Below are 17,173 nucleotides of genomic sequence, written 5' to 3'. Positions count from 1 at the left end.
CCGGCCGTGGACGTCTGGAGCCTGGGGGTGATTCTCTACAACATGGTCAGCGGGAAGTTCCCTTTCTTTGCACAGAGCTCCAAGCTCCTGCAGGAGCGGGTGCTCAGCGGGGAGTTCCGCATCCCACACTACCTGTCTGTGGACTGCAGGAATCTCCTCCAAAAGTGCCTGACAGTGGATCCCTGTAGGAGGTCAAGCCTCCCAGACATAATGACTGACCCATGGGTCAATACGGGCTATGAGCACGCACAACTGAGGCCGTATGTGGAGCCCCTCCCAGCTCGCCAGGACCCCCACCGGATAGCAGCGATGGTAGCCATGGGCTACAAAGAGGAGGAGATACAGGCATCCTTGCAAGATGACAGACATGATGAAGTCATGGCCATATATCTTTTGCTGGGCCACAGCAGATGGGAGCAGGAGACCTCCACCAGCGCCCCGCAGACCCAGCCCCCTGCCAGGCCAGGAGTGGGAGAAGCCCACCTCTGTGCCCTCCCACCACAGCCTGCCCCCTGCCCTGGTCCACCCTGCAGCTCTCCTCCCCTGCAGAGGACCATCCTCAGTCAGGCCGTCATGGACAAGGGCCGGGAGAGCCAGCGCATGCCAGAGCCAGGAGCCTCCAAGACGTCGGCTTCCCCCACAGGGCCCCTGGCCCTGCCTCAGGTGCACCAGCAGCCCCGGATGGCCTGGGTGAGACCCAGCCAGGCCGCCAGGCCCTGCCCCAAGGAGTGTCATCAGGAGGGTCCCCTGCTTGGCCCTGCGGTCACCGCCTCCTCCCACGTGGGAAGCGGTAGGGAAGGAGGCTCTGAAGGAAGCACTTACCTGTCCGCTGTTGGCACGGGTGAAGCCATCCCCAGGGGAACACCCCAAGTCAGGGGTGAGCAGAAGAACTTGCCCTGCAGGGGGAGGCCTGCCTCCCCTCCCGCCAACAGGCAGGGCCAGCCGAGCATGTGGAGGCGATTCTGGACTTTCCTGTGCCTAGGGTGCGCCTGCAAGGAGCTGCACCAGGGGAGGGACAACCAAGTGGGCCCTCAGGGGGCTCTGCCGCGGTCACGGGACCCCAAGTGGAGGATGAAGGTCATGAGCTCCCTGGAGCTGCACGAGATAATGGGGGAGATCTGCCGGGTGCACGATGCACTTGGCTGCGAGTGGGACCTGATGGGGCCCCACGGGCTGCTGTGCGTGTGCGGCACGCCGGGCCAGGAGGACTTCCTCCAGTGGAGGGTGGAAGTGTGCAGGCTGCCACGGCGGGGGCTCCACGGGGTACAGGTCAAAAGGGTGTCTGGGAGTTCCAGGGCCTTTAGAGACATTGAGGCCAGACTCACAAAGCTGCTTCAGGTGTAAAGCACTCCCAGGCACCCTCTGGGAGAGCAGGCAAGGGGGGCAGGCCCTCGCTGCCCAGGCGACCACTGCCCACACCCCCAGGCAGAACCCCAGAGCTGCCTTGGGCCTGCTCCCCTCTCCTGTCCTTCTCCCAGGCTGGTGGTGAGGCCCAGGGGCTGCCCCTTGACGCCACATGTCCTGGGAGCTGGATAAAGCTCCTTAGTTACTGGTAATGTTCTGCATGCCGTGGAGGTGCTGGGGTCCTCCTCACTGGACCCCCACTGCGAGCTCGCCGTGGCCTCTGCACACCCCCATCCTGCCCTGTGTACACCCCCAGCCCCGTGTGACACACACCACAGCAGCATGTTTTGGCTGTTGAGGTCCCACTCGTGGCTGCTGGTGATTGTCTCCCGTATCTCCTCTGTGGGCTCCATGGGGCTCCTGGTCTCCATCCTCCATGGTAAGTCTACTGAGTGGACCTTGGTTTCTCCCCTCGGTATTTGCTGAGGTTCAATGACCTCCGGGCAAACCCGACCTGCTTATATCTTCATTTAACCTTGAACAGGTTCCCTTTGGGTGTGTTCTGGCCTGGCTGTTGCTAGAACAAGAAGCTGGGGACCCAATGCAGGGAAAATTTCCCTAGGTGCCTTGCTGTGGGAGCTGCCCTCTGTGGACAGAGCTCTCTTGGACTTAGCTTGGGAAGATGTTTTGTTTTTGGACTCCATCCAAGCTGCTGCTGTGGGGTGGTGAGGCCACCAGGCCGTGCTGCAGGGTTCCTGGTTCTTGGCCTCTCCATTTAGCATTTGAGGTGCCCAGTCCAGAGACCTGAGGGGCTGCAGGCAGCTGTGCTTGAGCTGTCTTTGATTCCTGGTCCTGGCGAATGAGTCTGGGAGATGGCAGTGAAATAAGAAGTCCATTGTGAACCTGAGAGTAAAAAGCACATGGAGATGCTCCCACCTCTGGTGAGGAGAAGCAGAGGCAGTGACCAAAATGGAAACCATGGGAAGAGTCCAGGCTGCTCTCCCTAGACTTACTGTGGAGGAAGAAGCTCATGCGCCACACGGAGCCTGAAAGGACAGTGGGGGAGATGAGCAGGTGTGGACACAGCAGCTATAGTTGGACCTGAACAACAGTTTCGGCTGCTGGGCATGAGCGCCACGTGTGCTGGAGGGCTTAGGGCATGGAGGACGGAGGTCTGCAGTGCTGGGCGGGTCTCACTGGGTCCACCTGCAGAGGAGATCCTCATCCACAAGGCCTTCCAAGCCTCGGCTCCTAAGATCCAGGGGCTTCAGCTTCCGAAGGTGAAGGGAGCCATCTGGGGGCCCAGAGGAGCGGCCTGCAGAGCCTCGCTGCCAGGGGGCCACTCGCCCCACCCACGCTGCTGCAGAGACTGGCCTGTGTCCCCTGGGGCCCTGCACCCCTCTCCTGCCTTCTCCATCTTCCTCTTTGTAGGAGAGTGGAGTTCATTCTGGAGAAATAAAGAGAAGTCAAATGAGAGCAGAGTCTGTTTACTCAAAGCTTGCCCAAGAAGAGGGTCGATACCATCTCTGGTTTGGGCAGAGACCCCCAGGTAGGCAGGAGCGTGGGAAGCATCACAGGGAGCAGCGAGAAGGCTCAGGGGGGCTCCCGATGCAGGCGGTGGGTGGTGAAGCTGGGGGCGGCCACCTGAGAGGCATCTTATGTGACTGTTTGGGGAACTCATTTGGCTTCCCCTGGTAGGTCCTTCTTTGGGAGAATGGGTGACTTCCGCAGGGTGAACACAGGGAGGCTGGGTGTCATTGGCAAAATTCCTCCCCTCTGGAGCCTGATGTTTACAGAGGTTTGGGGGTCTCTCAGTTCTTTCCCTGCCCAGAAATTCCCCCTCCCACCCTGTCCTCCACAGTGGTCCAAGGAAGTGGAGGAGGGGAAGATGCAGCACAGGGGGCTCCCTCTAAAGGACAGTAATATGCATAACAATAGAAAATAAAATTCCAAGGTCCCTTCTTCTCCAGCTCCAAGCAGGAAGTGGACACTGCATCCCTGGGGCCCTGCCCTGGGGACGGGATTCCCTGGCAGCCCTTGCAAAGCCCACATAGGCTTCTACCCTCCCCTCCCCCCTTCCCCTCAAGCCAACCATCCCGTGGCCTGTCCCTCACCTCAGGACCCTGGGACCCATGCCTGGGCATCTGTGCACCTGGTCTGGTGCAGATCTGAGCAGGAGGGGCTGGCAGCTGCTCTAGGATGCAGAGGTGAGGGTGGGGGGTGCTGGTGACCCCCTGCACCAAATGCTGTCCCGTTCCCCAGAGTCGGGCATGTTCTTCCCTAGCTGCTGTTGGGTCCTGTCCTCCAAAGAGCCTGTGCTCCCACCTCCCCCAGCCCTCCAGGTGGAAAGAGGGGCTGCCCCAGGCCTGGAGAGAGCAGGGGCTGCAGGCTGCTGGGGCCCCAGTCCCCAGGAGGCTGCCCCGGGGGTCCTCTCCCTGGTGAGGGGACACAGGCTTCTCCCCCCAGGAGAGCCTCTGCCCCACAGCACCCACCTGCTGCTGCTCTTCCCTCAGGGTGCCCTTGCTGTGATCCATGCAGCTCCTGCCACAGTGACTCCCCCCTCCCCACCTCCCTGGGCCACCCCTCTGCTTCCTGCCTTCCCTCATGGACAGTGAGGTCCTGCAGTGGCTGAAGGTTTACTTTTAGTTTTGAAGGTTTACTTTCCTTCTCGTGTATATGTGGGGCACAACCATGTTTGACAAAAACAAGATATACTTCTACTGCATGTGGAAAAATCATTTTTTAAGTTTAGTTAAGGCTGGTTCTATTCATTCCTTGAAAGTACACTTGGTTTGGCAAAAATTCAATGTTACTTGCAAAAGAAAGATCTTAAAAGTTAAGCAAATTTAATTTTTATTTATGTTTGTAAAGATTTATTTCTCCCCACCCCCTCGTTGTTTGCACTTGCCGTATGCTGTTTTTAGGAGGCACCGGGAACTGAACCCAGGACCGCTGATATGGGAGGGAGATGCGTAATCACTTAAGCCCCTGCGTGCCCTGCCCTGTTGTGTGTCTCATTATGTTTTTTCTTCTTGGTCTCTTGTGTCATTTTGTTGCGTCAGATCGCTGCCACTGCCCAACATACCAGCTCGCTGTCTTCTTTAGGATGCACTGGGAATCAAATCACAGACCTCCCATGAGGTAGGCAGGAGCTCAGTTGCCTGAGCCACATCTCTTCCCTTAACTAGATTTAAATATGAGGGCAAAGGAATAAGGAAAATTGTATATGGGATTACAAAATATTTTAGAAGCATAAAATTTAGGCTCCACTAGGAATCTGAGTCCAGTGCTCTTTCCTCAATACACAACATGTACACAATATTATCCTCTAAGGGTTCTAGAACATTAGATTCAACAGGATATGAACATTAATGTAAGAATTTTATGAAACACTTCCCAATAATCACTGAGAAATGAGCATTGACATTTACCTCTGTTTTCTCACATAACTTAAATGATGATAAAGTGATTAATTTAAAGGACTGAGCCACAAGGATGAACAGAGAGACAAGGAAAACAGAATAATAAAATAGTGAAAGTGAAGTGTGGACTTAGGACTAGGAACTTGTTGGCAAAAGTAGAGAACCCTAACCTGAGGCAGCAGCGGCAGAAGGACAGGCCCGCTCACTTATGCTCTGATCCCTGCAGCGCTCAGCACCGCAGACATCAGGGACCCTGTGGTGGAACAGGCAGGGAGAAAGGCAGGTCAGGAGAGGGGGAGTCTGGACAGAATGGTCTGCAGCCTGTAGCTCCTGCCCACTGCAGAAGACTGGGGTTTACTTTCCAGAGGTGCAGATTCAGGGACGCCCTGGACTAAGGACCATCGCCCCTGTGTGCAGTAAGATGCCACTTAAAACATGGGGCTGTGTGGAAGTCCACCTGTCAAACAGAGAGACTTCTAGTCCTGGACACTGCATTGTTTCCAAGAGCTGTTGATTAGAAATAATAGTGTTGAGCAAGCCCGTGAATGTAGGAGTTTTCTTTCTATTGGCTTATTTTCCCTACATATGCTCGCTCTAGTTTTTTGTAAACCTATTTAGTAAGAGAGTGATATCCAGATGTGACAGCTTGAATTTGGTGAATCCCCCCCAAAATTTATATTTTTTAATTCAAAAGGTGGTGAGACCTTTTGATTGCCTTTGACTTGGTTCTCACCCTGAATAGGTCACTTGATCAGTTCATTTTGATGGGACTCCATCAGTGAGGCATGACCCAGGTTTGGTTTCCCCCCTCTTCCTGGGCCTTACATAAATGGAGACACAGGGAGGAGACTTAGAGAAAGGAAGTCACCATTTTGCCACTGCCATGGAAGAGAGGCCTCGAGGATCACTAGCAGCTGAAGCTGAAGCCTGAAGCCCCCAAGAGGCTGGGCTCATGGAGCAGCTCAAGGCTGAAGAGATGAACCACATGCCTGGTACCCACAGCCAAGCTCTGGGAAATGGTGAGCCTTGAGCAAAGGCAGGGACCAGGCAGAGATCTGCTGCTGTCTTGTCACTCCACGTGGCCAGGCACCAGGGTCACCAGGAGCTGAATTTGGGGAGAAAGCATCTCTGATGGTGCCTTGATTTGGCTATTTCACAACCACAGAACTGTAGGATTTTGCCCTAATAAATGGGTTGTAAAAGCCAACCCCTTTCTGGTACTTTGCATTGGGAGCTCTCTGTCAAACTAAAACAGCACATTATTCTGTTTCATTTCTGTTTGAGTTACCTTTTCTCCTTTTTAAATGGAAACATGATTATGGAGTAGATTCAATATTGAAGGCTTAAGTTTTTAAAAATTAGATTCAAGTCATTTTTCCTTAAGAATTCAATGTTGAATGTATTTAGGCTTTCTGCTTTGTCAAGTGTTGATGACAGTGTTAACTCTGTGTGTTTCTGTGTGTGTGTGTATGTACGTGTGTGTGCACAAGTGTGTACTTGCAGACTGAATACATTTTGCCGGCTGTGATAGCCATCCTTTATAAACCACAGGAAGGCGACTTTCCTGGAGCTCAGAAGGGAGTCATCTCTTTTCCACCTCCTTACCTGAAAAAGCCAGTGAATTATCTAAATAATCCAGAAAACCAGGTCCTTTTTGAAAGATGGGCATTTGAGTATAGTCTGGGAGATCATATATTTGTATTGAACTAACAAATACATGTGGCGAAATACATAAAACTTTTTGGCACTTCCTGAGAACTAAGATTTCCAAAAAAAAGCCAGTGTTGTGATTTTTATGGAGCTGTATTTTTGCTTTGATTTATTGTTGATCAAACAGAAGAAAGAATGGTGGAAAGCAGAGTCCTTCTGTCTCTTGGCTCCAACAAGGGCATTACTTGAGACTGTTCTGTGTACAAGTCTAAGAATAAAATGGTACTCTGGATAGACGCTCATGGAATCCGCTTTAGGTTTGCATTAAATTGGTAGTTTGGTAATGAAAGGAATGATTGTCTTGTGATTGTAACTTTTCTCTATCTGCTCTTTAGAAATTATCTTTTGGAACAACCGTGTTCTGCAAAGGCTTAAACTTTCCTCCATGATGAAAGGAGATAAGGTATGTAGGACATCATGAGGGTGAAAAATGACAGTGAAGGGGGGACAGGAATCGTGGGGTCCAGCACAGGCAGGCAAGGATGACAGAGCAGGGAGGAGGGGGGCCCTTCCTGGGAGGTCCATGTCTCCAAGGGTCGGAGGTGGGTCAGAGATGCAGGGGCACCTGGAGGGGAGGGCTGTGGGGGGTGGGGAAGGGTGAGCCTGCGGGAAGGTAAGGGTGCTGGGAGAGCAGCTGCCCTGGAGCACAGGGTGCCTGAGGGAGGAGCCTCTGCTCTGCAGTGGGAGGAGCCCTGGCTGCCATCAGGTGCCTGGGAGCACCTGGGCTGGTCCCCAAGGCCTCTGCTCCCTGGGGTGGTCGCCATCCTGGGCCACCCCAGCTCCTGGCAGCGCCGCAGCCGTTTTCAGGCTGCAGAGGACGCCGTCCTGGGCTCCTCGTACTGCACAGAGGCCGATCCTTGTGGCCCGGGTGGTCGTGCAGCCCCGCAGAGCCACTCGGCCCCTCCAGGAGGGCCCTGCTTGGCCTCACCCAGCAGCGCCCCCTCGGGGCCTGGAGACCTTTGTCTTTGGGCTCTGCTGCACCCTCTGGTGGCACCAGGCATAGGCCCCCTCGTGCCCTTCACCTTCTCCAAGGGAAGCTGGCAGAGTCCCCTGGGCTCCCAGGGCCCCCCAGCTCCTGGGCCCCGCGGGCAAGGAGGAAGGTGCCTTGGGAGCAGGAGGCTCCAGGCCCCAGTCCTGGGCCTATGAGGAGCAGGAGAACACCATGGAGGGTTGGGGTGAGCCCTGAGAGGACACACTGGCCCCCCTACAAAGTGAAGCAGGTTCCACAAATCTGGTGTCCAGGAAATGGAGGTGTTTTCCTCGGTGGAGGCAACTCCACAGACGAAAGCAACCAACTACATGTAATTGACTGGAAATGAGTTGTAGTAAGTCCTTTGGCCAGGATACAGCATCTGCAGCTTTCTTAACAGAGAAAATATGACACCAATTTATTGCAAACTGGCCAAAAGTGAAGGTACCCAAACTACGATTTTCTTTGAGGCTACAATTCTGTGGCAGCTCTGAGTACTTTTCCAGAACATGCTGACACTGGTTTCCACATCACATGCAAGGATCCAGGGCACGACATTTAACAGCTGGCTTTCTACTTTCAGCTAGCATCCTAAACCCAGGAAAGTGTGGATTTACACATACCACTCTAGTAATGCAAAGCTCTTTAGAGCTTATTAGAAAGTTTCTTTTATGAATAAACATCAAAGTCAGAATTTGATGGCTGCTATAGAATATTCAGGAATATATCCTAATACTTTAAATTAGTTACAAATGCCCAAGAAGTCAGAGAAATAAGACCAAAGAACTTCTTAAAGGAGACTTTCTTAGTTTGTGATCCTTTCAGGGTGGAAATGTGAATTGGCGGTGCAGACATTACATAGTTAAAAAGGCCTAGCTCTCCTCAGTGAGTTTTGAAGTTTTCTGGGACATCCTGCTGTGCAAATAAAGTTGCTTTATTCATGCTGGGAATCCAGGATGACTCCCTTGAGGAAGCAACATATGATTTACTTTCTCATTATCACAAGTGTGATTGAAGAATTCAGATTAAATAAATGCTTAGGGAAACATCTAAATTAAAGCTATTAAACCTTGAATAATAAACATGGTAACCTAAATGTATATTCTCTTCTTTTCTTGGTCCTCCACTTGCTCAATCCATTTGAAACTCTTGGCTTCATTTATGTTAATATTTGCATCCACAATTCCTACATGAACCTGTGTATAGAGCAAAAGACTTCATAAACTCATTTCAGTCATTACATCTGACAATTAATAAAAGCCTCCCAATTATAATAGATTTGAAAATTATGTGTTAAAATGCATTGAAGTTATTTTGTATGCCTTCTTTTTCTACTTCCTTCAATAAACAAAGCAAAGCATTTCTATTGCCTGTCTTTCCAGATAGACTGTGAGCCTCCCAATGACAGAGGCCAGATCTCCAGAACCTTGAAGGGTGTGAGACGTATACTAAGTGCTAAATAAATGTCGAACAGGTCCAATTTTTAATAATCCGTTGTAATGAGGTGGAAGCAGTTGGTGACTGACCCTTGTTTTTTTTGGTAAGCAACATTTTAAGCATTATTAGTAGTTAAAAGTGGGAGTCTTTGAAATGACAAAGCCTGGTTTTGAATCCCAGTTTCTTCATGTAATACCTGTGCATCCTTCGGAAATCACTACGTTTCTCTAAATTCCATTTTCCTTGTCTATAGAATAAACTGAGATTACCTATGTCTAACATATAGGGACCATTCTGTAAATGGTGGCTAATATTATTACAAGAGACTATTCCTATGTTTTGTTTGTTTTTTAATCTGTTTAATTCACCTCTATCTGTGAAGTTTAATGTAAATAACTATAGTGGTATACAATACTGCTAAGCATGAAGAAGATAGATAATTGGCCCTTCCCACAAATACCCCAAGTCAGAAATTAAAGAAGTTTTAACTAGTAACCTATTTATTTGTTGAAACTAAACTTTGTAAGTTACTACTAATCATTGAGAATTAATTGGATAATTATGGCCTCATCAGTTCAGAACTATATTTCCTTCCTTTTCAGTCAGTTTTTTAAATAAATGAAATAGTCTTTATGAATGGTTTTTTGTGGATTTTTAAATTGAAATACTAAGTTCCTGGTGTATCTTTTACATCGATTGAGATATTCAGTGTATGAGGTTTACTTGAATTGGTGTGTGTGAACCCATTACATTTGGGGATTGAACGAATAGGCGATCTAGTCTGTACTTCTAATGTTTCAGCTTCTGTAAATGAATTTAGTCATTTTAAATACTTCTCAGTTATTCTCTTTTCCTATATAGTGAAAGATATAGTTGTTAGGCCTCAGAGCAGGGCCTCTGTGGATAAGCAGAGATGGAATGAAGAAAACTTTCACATGAGAGGTAGGCATACTTTTATTATGTCTGCAGAGGTAAGGAGCCAAGGCCAGTCCAAAGTGACTCAGACCCAACTCCCCATGCTGCAGTTTCTCTCTTGCTTAAATGCCTAAGTTACTACTTAACATTTGCTTTGATTATGCATTAGTTTTTCTGCTTATGAATGAACACACGTAGCTGGTTATATAATTGCATGATTAGTATGTTCAGGAAATCATGCTTCCACATACATTGGGTGATCAAGAAAGGGGCAGATAACCCCACCCCTGGGTGGGAAATTTGCTATGCGAATTAGCAAGTTGAAGTGAGGACAGCCAGGGGCTTCTGTGCAGGCCCAGCCAACTGGTAAAAGCTGGTTTTCCTACTTCATTGCTTCAGCAGGATATTCTTGACCACCAAAAGTGGAATTTGGTAGAAAGAGAGGGTTACATCTCATTACCTTCTGATTTACATATAATTCTTTCCTTTGTATCCTGGCTGTTAGGAAATAAAAAGCATAACCTTGCAGAAAATTATCTAACAAGCCACTCCTGCGCCCTGCTTCTCTAAATCAGCCCATGAGAACATGGCCTTGCAGGAGATTATCAAATGAACCACTCCTGCCTGCCCCCCACTTCTGTGATCTAACAAACCAGTCCTGCCCCCACTTCTGTAAATCAGCCCACAAAAGCATGACCTTGAACCTACCTTCTGCTTCTGTAACCCCACTTGCAAAATTACCCTAGCAACACATTAGTCAGTGAGTGAGAGCCATGCTAGTCCCACATAAAATCTTATATAAACCTATGAAAACTGAAAGACAGGGCTCAGAATTTGGAGAGTGACTGTCCTCTGGACCTGTGTGTTATAAGTCTGTTCCTCTGCTCATCTGAGGACCACTTGGGTTTTTCTGCCACTCAGAACTCCTGGCTTTGCTGCAACATTTGGTTCCCTGACTGGGAAACCCAACCACGCTGGCCCTTTGAGCCTCTGGTTTGGGACTGGTAAGCATGGCTGGTGGAGATCTCCACATGAAGGAGGCAGTGCCACCTGTCCTCTTGATGGGGCCTCCTTCGGGGAAAGGATCCCTGTGGAACATGTCCTCTGACCCAGCCTGACTCAGTGGAGGGGTGGGTTGAACAGCATAAGAAGATACTGGAAAGGTAAGGCCCCAGGGCTCTGAGTCCCAGTCAGGCCCATTTCCAGACAGAAGTGGAGACTGATCACCTCCCAAAATCTCGAGATTCAAGATTCCAGGATAGGGCAGTTCCTTGGGTGGGACTGTGGAACCTCTGAGTGATTGAGTGAATGACTGGGGACTGCAGAGGCCTCTGCTGATCCAGTCTGTGGCCCCATGGCCTGTACTATGGGGCCCAAGTAGGTCCCAACCTGCACTTAGCAGCTACGTCATCCGGCATAGTGGATAATCCAGACTCTACATGACGCCTTAGCTAAGGCGAGACGAAGTTCTCCTGAGAAACACGGACAAGCAGGCATCTGAGTGGCCTTGTGAGGGGCCCCCCTCATTTGTTGACCTGTGACACCAGCTCAGGGATGGGATCATCACAATCCAAACTCACCATCTTAGATGCTATATTAAAAATTTTCAAAAAGGGCTTTTCCAGGGATTATGGTATGTCCCCCAGAACTCTCTGGACTCTGTGCAAAGTCAAGTGGCCTAACTTTAGTGTTAATTAGCCCTCAGGGAACCCTAGAGGAGGCCAAGGTTCATGCAGTTTGGCAGACAGTCACTGAAGCCCCGGCCACCCCGCTCAGTTCCCCTACTTCAATTCCTGGTTAGAAATTGCCCAAACCCTGCCCTCTGAGGTACGATTCTGTGCTGGAAGGAAGGGTCAGAGCAGGGTCCTAGTAACACAAACAACCAGACTTTGAAAACCTGTTATTCTACAAAAATCTCCAGAAGGAAACCCACTCTTCCTGCTGTATAGTACAGCCATTCCAGAACATTTCCCTGCCCTGGAGCCTCCACAGGCAGATCTCCCAGAGAGGACTCCACCTTCAGGCCCCCAGGCCCGTCAGCCCTGAGGGGGCTCCTGAGGTCCCTTTGGTGAGGAGACTTCAGTCAGTGCAGCCTGCGCTTCAGAAGCCCCTCCATGAAACACAGGGTCCACCCAGATCAGTGCAGATGGGACTGAGCAACCCAGGAGGCCAATCCTGTTTCATCAGCTCTTCACACCTGCAGATCTCTTAAACTGGAAGCACCCACCCCTTCACAGTCGGAAAAGCCTCAGGCTCTTATCCACCTCCTGGAGTCCGTTTCCCACACCCACCGCCCCACTTGGGGTGATTGCCTCCAGCTCCTCCTAACCTGTTCAATATGGAGCAGAGATGCCAGATCCTCATGGAGGCCAGAAACTGGTTGTGAGAACAGACCCCACAACTGTCTTGAAACCAGAGGAATGGGCCCCAGAAGCAGCACCAAAAGCTCAGCCAGCCTGAAACTTTAACACAAATCAGGGACAGGCTGCCCTTCAGTGGTATCAAAAAGCCCTCCTCAGAGGGGTACGAGAAAGAGCGAGGCAGCCCACAAACACAGCCTACAAGGCCTCCATCACTGAACACACTGAAGAACCTCTGAGGGATTTTTATGAGCAACTCTGCAAAGCCTTCCGGATCTACACTCCCTTCAACCCAGAAGCCCTGGAAAGCCAGAGAATGGTCAGTGCAGGTCTTGTCACCCAGGAGGCATCAGACATCAAATGCAAACTTTGAAAGCTAAATGGGTTCACAGAAAGAAACATCTCCCAGCTCCTCAAAGTCTCAAATGGTATTCATCAGTCGGGACAAAATTGCTGAAAGGGAAGCAAAAAAGCGAATAAAACAGTAGGTCTCCCTGTTAACTGCAGCCTTAAAAAATCCAGACCCAACCCATCACAAAAGGCCACCCTGAAAAGGGAGGAATACTTCACCCTGAAACACTCCGCTGCTGCCAGTACCTCTTAATGGGACAGTTATGGCCTGGGGCCACCTGATTTTCTTGTCTGAACTTAAAAAAATCCTTTTTTTCTGCCTGTGGGTGGCTCCCCAGAACAATCCCTATTTGCTCTTGAATGGGAGAATCCCAAAACTCAACAAAAAAGTTCACTTAACTTGGACTCAACTCCCACAGGGCTTCTAAAACTCCCCCACTCCTTTTCCTGAATCCTGCCACTTTCCTGCCAACCAAAAGAAAAACTCCTGAACATGACTGTGCAGAAGTAACAAAAAAAAGTGTATGCCAGCTGCCCCAACCTCCAGGACAGGCCACTTTCTTGCCCAGATCAAACCCTATTCACAGACAGCAGCAGTTTTCTCAGAGATGGAAATAGGCTCGGATTTGCCAGCAACAACTTTGGTATCTAAAGTGCGTCTTCTCAAAAAAGCACCAGAGGGAAACTGGCTACCTCCAGATGGCTGATTCTTCATCCCAAAGGGGACCGCCCACACCCTTGTTCAACAATACTGCCAGCTCACCCACCTGCAAAAAGCTGCTTTAAGAGCCCTGCTCAGAAAATATTACTACAGTGCCGGATGGCCTCGCCCTGCACCACCGTGACCAATGCCAAACCTGCCTAAGAACAACCCCTCCCGAGGTCCCCAGGCCCCGTGGGCATCCAGCACACAGGAACTGCCCCTTTTAAAAACTTAGCAATGGACTTCACAGAAACAAAACCAAGTCGAGGGTATAGGTACTCATTAGTAATAATGTGCACCTTCTCGGGCTGGGTCAAGGCCTTTCCCACCACACTAAAAAAGCAAGAAAGTAGCTAAAGCTTTGCTCTGAAAAATAGTTTCATGGCCCAGAATACCCTTATCCATAAGCAGCAACAATGGCCTGGCTTTCATAGCAGCCATCACCCAAGAGCTAGCAAAATATTACAAATTAAGTGAAAACTCCATACAGCATATAAACCCCAGAGCTCAGGGAAAGTAAAATCCTAACTCTCAAAACCACCCTAGCCAAGTTTAGTTAAAAAAAAAAGCCTCCCCTGAGTAAATCTGCTCCCATTAGCACTCCTTAGAGTCAGAGGCTTCCCCAGGTCCTGGGGTTATTCACCTTTTGAAATTGTTTAAAGGACCACATCCAATTACTCAAACCTTCAAGGGAAATCTTGGACTCCTAGGAAAAACCAGCCAGGATTCTACCCTCCAGCAGTTAGGAAAAATCCTAGCCCAAATACACAAACCATCCTGTCTCAGTATCCGATCCCATTAAGCCAGTACACTCACACTTTTTTGGAAACCTAGTTTGGTTTAAAAAAAAAAAAAAAACTAGAAAAAGGAGACTTTCCAGCCCACCTGTTGCTTCTTAAAAAGAGATGGCACTTCAAGAGATGGAGGTTGTTTATTTCTGGTGGCATGGGGCTGAAAATTAATCATAAAAACATTTATATACACATTGGATATTCCAGATTTTGTGTGTGTGTGTGTTTTGTGTGGGTTTTGAAAAAATTTTTAAGTATTTATTGAGAATTACTTTGTCAGGCATTATTCTTTTGGTTTTATTTTTGTTAAGCACTGATTGTTGTATTACATTTCAAAGATTTAGATTTTATACAACCTTAACATTCAAACATGTAGTGAAATACTGAGGTCCTGTTTTGCCTTTATCTTGGTTTCTTCTCTCAAGGATTTCTGATCATTAGTTTGATAGCATTTCCAATAGTCATGTATAACATGAATGCATTTCTACCCTTTAAAATGGCTTTGTGATTTTTATATCACTTTCTGAGATTTGTGGTTTTATAGCTCTTTGTAAAAAATCTCACTGGTTAATATTCAGATTCTAAATATTAGAAAATTTCAAAAATAAAAATGCATCACAAATTATTTATGAATTCTTTTATTTGAAGTGAAAGCTTTAGGGTAAATCAGAGTTGATCCTATTAAAACCAAATCCCCTTATGCATATTCCATAATGTAGTACTCTCAACAACTTAACTTGCTTCTGTAAATAAAATTCTAGAATAAAATTTAGCATGTGATACCTATGAAAAGGATGGCTTTCTCAGAAATTTCTGTTAGGTAGCAAATATCTTAGATTTAGATATAGCAAATGGAAAATTATATTTTGGCATGTGGTAGGAAAATACTGTGTAGTTTGAAATTTTATCATAAACTTTCCATCATTTAATCCTAAAGAGATAATAACTTTTGAAACTAAAGATGACCCAAAGTGGTAGAATTTATTACAAATAAATGCTTAATAAAATTGCTTACGTCTTTCCACATCATACCCTTTAGATTAAGCAAAGATATTAGCAAGAGAAGTATTGTAAACCTTTATCCCATGGAATCAGCAGAAGCCTTAGAATTACAAGATTCTGCACTGAAGTACGTTTACCTTTTAATAACAAAACCAGTCTCCTCCTTTTTACATTGAAGCATTTGTGCTTTAAATTCCCCTGCTATCTTTTTTCCTCCCTTGTTCCTACAGTGGTCAGATTCAGCTGGAGACATCGCCAGGGTGTGAGGTAAGGGTGCTCTCAGACTAGCCAGGGCCTGCCACGGAATTCTGGCTGCCACGTTCCCTGAAGATTCATGGGTGGTGGTGGTGGGTCATATGGAATGGCCTGTCCTTCTGGTGTCATTTTTCTGTAAGGCTAAAACTTCTCTGAAAATAAAGTTTATTATTACTTAAAAAAAGAAAAGAAAAGAAAAGAATATATCAAAGAGAAACTACCAGAACTATCTGAGAACAGGGAAAGGGGGGTTTGGGAAAGTTACATGAAGTAAAATTTGAGTGGCTGTGGAGAAGGCAGTTTTGACAGGAAGGTAGGGATGAACCTAGAGGGGCTTAAAAAGATGAACTTACCCTGGTCATAGGGAGGGAGGTTTGAGTGAGGAACACTCTTTAAGTCCCTTCTTGTCGAATGGGCTTAGAGTGGCCAATGTCGAGGCGGGATTGTACACAAGCCAAATTATATACCCTGAGGTGTCAGTCCGTGTGCAGTCTCACACTGGTAAGTCTCTGTGCTAAAGAAATAGGAGAAAAGGGGGCAATAAAGGTCAGAGCCTTGTCCCCTGAGAGTATGGGTTAGTTGTTGAGCAGAGTGACTTGCAATTGCTTTGGGTATCAGTCATTCCCAGCTCAAGGGTTTACCATGGGCCAGTTAATTGCCCTCATTTTCTGTTAATTGGGGTGAGAATAATAGCTGTTATAAAAATGGAAGGAGATGATGCAGGAAGCGCCTTGTCACACAGGCCGCGCCATAAACGGTAGCTGTTATTGTTCTCCTGGTCTGTTATTGCTAGGGGGTGGTCTTAGACAGAATCTGGGCACCCCGCCTTTTGGTGGAGACGTTGCTGCATCACCCCATCATGGAACAGCAGAAAGCCTTTCATGTGCAGGCTGCCCTGGGCCCATGTCATCAGCTCTCCATTCCAGACACTGCTGCTGCTGATTCTGCACGGGCACATTTTATTTTTTAAGGACTTTATTTGGAAATCATTCTAAACTTATAAAAGATTGTCGTCCCCCCCCCCAGAAAGCCATTTCAAGGAACATTCATATATTCCTTTTTTCTATTTTTTTAAAAGAGACTTAGATTATGCAACTGTCACATAAAAATATACAGGATTCCCATATGCCCCACTCCCCACTATCCACTTATTCTTTTACCCACATTTGCCTATTATTAACATGCACTCCATTTGTACTGCCATTTACTCCATCTCTAATTCCCCCTTCCCTCTCTTTTCTTCCCCTCCCTCCAAAGCCCACAACACATATACACAGAGTTCTTTTTCTAAACCATTAGAGGGTATGCTTCTTATACCATGGCCTTTACTCCTCACCATTTCAGTGTGGGTTTTTTACTAACAGGCATTTTATCTTAGAGAGCTACCTTTCAATATTACCTTCATACATCTACATTGATAAAATACTTTCATCTAATCTTCCTTCCATGAGGAAGGAAGGTCCTTCATAGCCTTGCCCCCTCCAGTTCTGGATATAGTCTAGGCATTGGTGTTGCAATTATTGGGGGTGTAGCTACAGCCTCCTTTGATCTGGAACATTCTACAAACTTTAACTTTTGTGACCTTGAAATTTTGAAGCACACAGTCCCTGCTCTCCCCCACCCCCTTTCCATTAGAATGTTCCCTCATTTTACGTTCATCTGAGGTTTCCTGATGATTCATAATTAGATTGGGGTTCTGCACTCTTGGTTGGAAAACTGCCCCGGCATGCCCCAGCTGGAGGCCTGCCACACCCATCTACCCCTCCCTGGTGGTAGTAATTCCTTCACCTGGCCAAGGTGTGGCCCAATTTCCCCACTGGGTAATTACTGCTTTTTTAATCCTCCCTTGCAACTCATAAGTCTATGGGGGGATGTTTCCAGACCAAGGTAGTGTCCTGCTGAAGGCACACTTT

The 17,173-nt window shown here is 47.9% G+C and overlaps 1 protein-coding gene across 1 annotated transcript in view; it reads left to right on the top strand.

Moving 5' to 3' along the window:
• Positions 1 to 5,718: 5,718 nt before the first annotated feature.
• ESD (esterase D) overlaps positions 5,719 to 17,173 on the top strand; it is a 39,596-nt gene continuing 28,141 nt past the window's right edge. The window contains 3 exon segments of the mRNA XM_071208123.1: positions 5,719 to 5,785; positions 6,812 to 6,879; positions 12,277 to 12,477. Of these exon segments, the coding sequence (XP_071064224.1) occupies positions 5,719 to 5,785; positions 6,812 to 6,879; positions 12,277 to 12,477 (336 nt within the window).

This window comes from Dasypus novemcinctus, chromosome 15 (assembly GCF_030445035.2).
Source record: "Dasypus novemcinctus isolate mDasNov1 chromosome 15, mDasNov1.1.hap2, whole genome shotgun sequence".
Lineage (NCBI taxonomy): Eukaryota > Metazoa > Chordata > Mammalia > Cingulata > Dasypodidae > Dasypus > Dasypus novemcinctus.
Note: the sequence above shows the minus strand (reverse complement) of the source record. Positions and strands in the feature narration are given on the sequence as shown.